The sequence below is a fragment of the Rhagoletis pomonella genome, unplaced genomic scaffold (assembly GCF_013731165.1).
Source record: "Rhagoletis pomonella isolate Grant_MI unplaced genomic scaffold, Rhpom_1.0 Rhpom_scaffold_00005, whole genome shotgun sequence".
Taxonomy (NCBI): domain Eukaryota; kingdom Metazoa; phylum Arthropoda; class Insecta; order Diptera; family Tephritidae; genus Rhagoletis; species Rhagoletis pomonella.
Window position 1 is genome coordinate 56,301,297 of NW_023458559.1, and position 5,811 is coordinate 56,307,107.

The 5,811-nt window shown below is 35.8% G+C and overlaps 1 protein-coding gene across 1 annotated transcript in view; it reads left to right on the forward strand.

Moving 5' to 3' along the window:
* LOC118740165 overlaps positions 1-5,811 on the forward strand; it is a 265,156-nt gene that overhangs the window by 238,066 nt on the left and 21,279 nt on the right. The window contains exon 10 of the mRNA XM_036471660.1: positions 5,684-5,689. Coding sequence (XP_036327553.1) covers positions 5,684-5,689 — 6 coding nt within the window. The remainder of the gene's footprint in view (positions 1-5,683; positions 5,690-5,811) is intronic.

The following is a 5,811-nucleotide window of genomic DNA, read 5'->3' on the forward strand; positions in this document are numbered from 1 at the left end:
AAAAACGTTTACATAAGAAATCCAATCCTACTGCATAACAACTGGTTGCATAAAATATAGTTGCCATAGCCCGTGAAACCAGCTGCCAAGACATGACCGGATGTGCACGAGTATTCAAGTGTATGCACATGTAGCAGCAGCCTTTTGGCGGTCCAATCTATTTACCACAACATCAACGAAAAAGTGCACTCTTAATAATGAACAACACAACAAAACTCAATAAGTAGAATTTCTAAAACGCCTCTAAGTGTACATTAAGCGGCAACCGAAAAAATCTCATCATAACAACAAAAGATCCGTTCTTTGCTTTTATTTTGTCTGTTTTCGTTCTTTTATTTTTGCGTTGGCTTTCGTCTCTCGCGGCCAAAACAAAGCAACCGCCACAACATCCGCAACGAATCACCATTGCGAGTGGCAATAAAAAATGGACCAAACTGATGAGCCTGGGAAAAAGTTTGCGGCAAAACAGCAGCAGCAGCAGCGGTCCTCTGGCGCACTTTGCAAACAGACAGACTGCACATATGCTATTCAGTATGGACATACATACATACATACTTATGTAGGCTGTGTGTTCTGGTGTTGGCCGCGCCGCACTATGGACTTCTCGGCCGGTTTGTCGTCTGCAACATGCATGGAGAACTTATGTGGCAGCAGCAACAGTGCTCGTAAAACATAAGTGAATCTAGAACGCACAGATTTACGCAACGTTTGCATACTTACATATATTTTTGCAATAACAACAAGCAAAAGACAAGAACAGCCATGGAAAGGCCACAAACAATATATGTACTTGGATACTTACGTATACTAAGTAGTATTCTTATGTAAGCATGTACATACATACATAAGTGCGTGATGTGTATGAGCGTACTTAAGTATCTTGCTCGCATGTTCGCATGTTTGGCTACACCAACAACAATAACAATATCGTACACTCATATCCTTCTTTACCTTGCGCCGACGGCGTTGCAACTTTCATACATTTTCTTAGTGTTTCACGCAAAGTCCAATCACAAAGCTGCATCCCACTAACGCCGCAAGTTTCACTAGACACTCAAGACACTAGACGCTTAAGGGGGCATACATATTTAACTATGTATGTAGTTGTTAACCGGCTGCCTCACTAACAGACTGCTTGACTAACTGACTAACTGTCTGTCTGTAGGCCTGTATGTCTGCAAAGTTCATACTCGGCCGCCTGGCTGACTGGCTGATTGGTCTTTTCCATGCCCGTCTGGCTGTCTGCCTTGCTGGCTGGCTGCTCGCTTAGCTTTTTATAAATGCATATTTGCTACTTTTGTTGTTGTGATTTCCGTTCTACTCCTACCATTACCCATCTTGTAACTTTACTGCTTTATTGTTTCTACATCGCTGACTGCTTGCCTTGCCATTCTGTTTTTTCTTTTGACTGCTGCTTCGTTTTCTTTGTAACCTTAACACTGGAACGCCAAACGCGGTCGAGATTGATATAAAATATTGTTTTGTGTGTAAAAGTTGGCCATAAGTTTGTTTGTTGCCAAGTACAATTGTTGGCTATTTCACACAAAGAATAATCAATGACTTCAATTTATTATTTGGATGTCTAAGGCTTCTACAGTTCTCACGGACAGTCAGTAAAGGCGCCCCATTTCCGTGTGAAGTTCAAGTTCATGGCGCTTGTGAGTAGCAAATACGCCCGCTGATTTTCTGCGATAGTTGTTTAATTTCGTTAAAGCGATTAGAATCATGGCATAATTTTAGGCACATATACATAAGTTGTAGGTAACACAGCGGAAACCGCTGTATGAATATGATCAGCGTGGCCATTTATATTATATTATGTTTTCAACGTCCCTGAACACGTTGGGCGATCTGACCTTTACATTCAAAAAAAAATCCGAAAATCTCCTTTCAAAAGTTGATTATCTTGCATACACAAGGTTTTGCAAGCAAAAATTTTTTTTTGTTATATTTTTACAACAATATCGTTTATACTATAAAAAGGTACATGAATCAATGTTTCAAACTTTATGCAAAACTAAGGAAAGTTCAACGAATCTTCATCAACAAATTTTAAACTTTTTAGTTAGAATTAAAAAAAAAAATTTCTGGTGTGCAGTTGCATAGCCGATTCAATTTTTGTATAATAACGTGTAAATTTGAAGTGGATAAGCATTCACGTTGAATTTTAATAATTTTTTCATAAGGTTGTGAGCATTTTCTCCATTCAAAGTATGAGCGAAATTTATTCTATATAGAAGAAAGTTTATTTTCTTTTTCGATGACCATATTATTGCCCTTTTACTGAATACGAATTTTTAACTGTTTATTAGGTATTATTATTTATTTAATTTTTTTGCAAATAGTTTACGTATAAACGTAGTAGGTATATGGTCATTTATTTTCAATTCATAGTAAATATATATTAAGTTCTGCTAATCTTAAAGCGGAGTGTTTTTGCAGAGGGAGTGACGTAGTGTTCGGCCTAAAAAAAGGAGTTAAACACTCCGATCGGAGTGAAAACGGCAACGCTTATTGCGATTCTAAGCGCATTTCATGAGACACTTACTATGGCGTCCTATAAAAGTATTACGCAGTTGGCTGGGGAATTGATGAAACCAAGTTTTTCTGAATGTCCGAAAGTTCCCATGTTGGCGATTTTAAGCGTTCTTTTTCAATTTTATGCTGGTTAAAATTTATTTAAATGCCAATATTTATACCATCAAAAGACCTTTCTGTGGGGGTTTCGGGTACGCAGAATCTGAATCCACTATTTATTTTTAGAAAAAATACGGATTTGAATTTGCAATTTATTTTTACAAAAAACATTGTTTAGAAACACTGTTGAGAAACATTACCTGCACATTTCCTTTATGTTCCTTTTTTTTTTTGCATCAAAGCCCATTCTAGCGGCCATTTTTGGTAAAAATAGTGTGACAATTCACTTTGGCAGGCCTTATGGGTGTATAAATCGGGGACCGAAAATAACTGTTATTTTTTTAACAGTTAAACTTTGTGAAATAATTTTAAAATCTGAAATGAAAGTCAATTCCGGCTAATAAATAAACCGCTTTGCCAAATTTAATTTGTTGTGTGGCATCAAATGAAAGAAACGCTGAAAACGCTTTTAAACAGAAATAACGAACGAAGGTTACCACCTCTATTTACATATATATATATATATCTTTTTTTATTTAATACAAAAGAAATTCATATACCTGAACCAAGGTTTGTTCTAAGGAAATTAAATGACATTTTTTTGTTGAAATATGTTTCAATAGGTGGCTTTCCTCGCTTAAACATTTCAGTTTTTAAGCTATTTTAGTTCTCTTTCATTCGATAGTAAACTTGTTTAATTTGGATGAGCACAACCTGCTTTATTATTAGGAAAGAACTTTTATTTCGGCCTTAAGAAATAGTTCGCCAAGTTTAGCTAATAAACATAATTGCTATTTTTGGTCCCTGGTAAAAATATTTGCATTTAAATTACTTTTAACTGTTTTAAATAGTGCTGTGCGACCACCAACTTCAAATCCAAAAAAAAGCTTAAAATCGCCAACCTGGGAAAACTGAGAAATTACTTTTTTTTTATATAATTAAGGATTTCGGAAAAACTTGGTTTCATCAGTTCCCCAGACGAACAAAAAATGAAAATTTTATACAGTTTAACAAGTGGTATTTCGGGATAATTGGTGTGCTTACATTTTACCAGTTAGATCCTCACTTTGAAGACTTTCCAGCGCAATAATGATTTATATATTTTTAAACTATTCGGGTTGAGCAGGAGTGCGGTGTGATAATTTTTGTCTAACTAATTCGGCCAACAGCCCACGCGACCAGCCATAGCGTGCGGTCAAGCGTGCGAAATTTTCGCTGTTCTTTTGTTTTTTCCTAAGAACTTGGCATCAGGCAGCTCACAAGACGTTATCTCACATTGCAGGAGAGCTGCAGTGATGAGACTGCTTTCTAAGGCACGAAAATCCCCCTTCTCACCATCGTAGTGTCCCTGCAGTGAAAAATTATCATTTGTTAAAAATAATCAACTTATAGTTAGCTTTTTGGCTGGCTTTCGATAAATACATCACTTTTAATGAGATATGACAAAACTAACTTAAACGCAATCGGGAGTTTGTTTTCTTAACAAGTTTCTAATTAAAAATCCGCATACAAAAACTACCTTTAATAATTTTTTTTCTACACTTCACAAATTATTTTTTGAATTCAGGGTAAAAAAACTGAAGTTCGAAATTGTATATTATCATTTGGATGTTATGTCTGACGGAATTCCAATATAGGACCACCACCTTCGGCATAATATGTAAACAAATATACAATGTTGATAAATGAAATAAATAAAAATATAAAAAATTAAAATAAATAAAAGATTAAAAAAATGTTTTTTTTATTGACATTTTATGTCCAAAAGTTAGTTACAAGTTAGTTGCCATGCAAATGCAGAGGTATCCAGGTCTGATTTTTTCGCGGCCATCTCTCCACAAAAGTAGTTAGCTTCTTTCGAACAAAATATACAGTTAATAGTTGGCACTACTGTTCGCGTAAAGAGACTAAAGTTAGGTAAAACCTAACCTCACTCTCTGCAGGGGTATTACTATGAGGTGCTCATCTGCCTACGTCGCAACATGTCACCGCCGCAACAGTCGAAAAAACCCACTGATATTCTGAAAAGGCTTTTGCGCTTTTTGTTAGTACATACATTCGTTCGCTTACTCACCTTACGCATTTACACACATATAATACATCGCACAATGATTCAAAGCTGAGATTTAATGTTCATAATTCAATGGAGCCTTCACTTTTCAACCAATTTGATTCATTCTTTTATTGAAAGCTTATAAACCTGGTCAAAGCAACATCACAAAAAATATAGAAAAAGGATTTTTCTTAACAGCGGTCGTCCCTCGGCATGCAATGCGAAACAGCTTCTCATAAAAATACAGTCGCCGTTCGGAGTCGGCGTAAAACTGTAGGTCCCTCCGCTTTGTGTGACAACATCAAGGCGCACACCACAAGTCGGAGGAGAAGCTCGGCCAAACACTAGCATATGTGTAAGCGCCAATCTATTATTATTATTTTATTTAAAGGGAATTAATCAAATTTTGTGAAAAATTAATGTGAACACTAAATGCCAGTTTCGAACCACTGTACATTGGTCGTCTGTTGTCCAAATAAATCTGGTTTGGGGTGTGACTATTTATAACAACTAACTTTGGTTTTTGTGAGAAGCTTCATCCTGACCGCCAGAGCCGGCTACTATTAGAAAAAGAATAATAATTTCATCGGTTACTTTGAACATGATTCCCACCTTGTAATATGTAGTACGCACTAACCATACACTTCTCTTCTACATATATGTACTCTCTTTCACTACTATAATTCACCTCTGTTTGAAAAAAAATAAAATAATAATAACCAAACTTTGAAGGGTGTTGTGGTGTTGAAAATTTACCAATACTACGCCTTTCTCGTTAGATTACTGCGCCTTTGAAGAACCATATCGCATACACAAATACTCAATTAAAAAATAGCAAGAAGCAAGCACACACAAAGCCAATAGTTTAGTAAAATTATTAAAAAAAAAAATCTATATAAAATTTCTAACTTTATATTTCTTCTGTTTCATCTCTCTATTTTATATAATTCTTCAACGCACCCTGTGGAACACTTGTGCACCAAAAAAAAGCAGGAACAGGTAAGTTCGCACACGTAGCTCGATTAGGGAATCCAAAAATCCTTCGCTCTAAGTTCTATGCCTTTCTCTTTCTCTCGAAACTTGAAGCTACTAAAAAGCGATGAAACACATTTCCAAAAAAA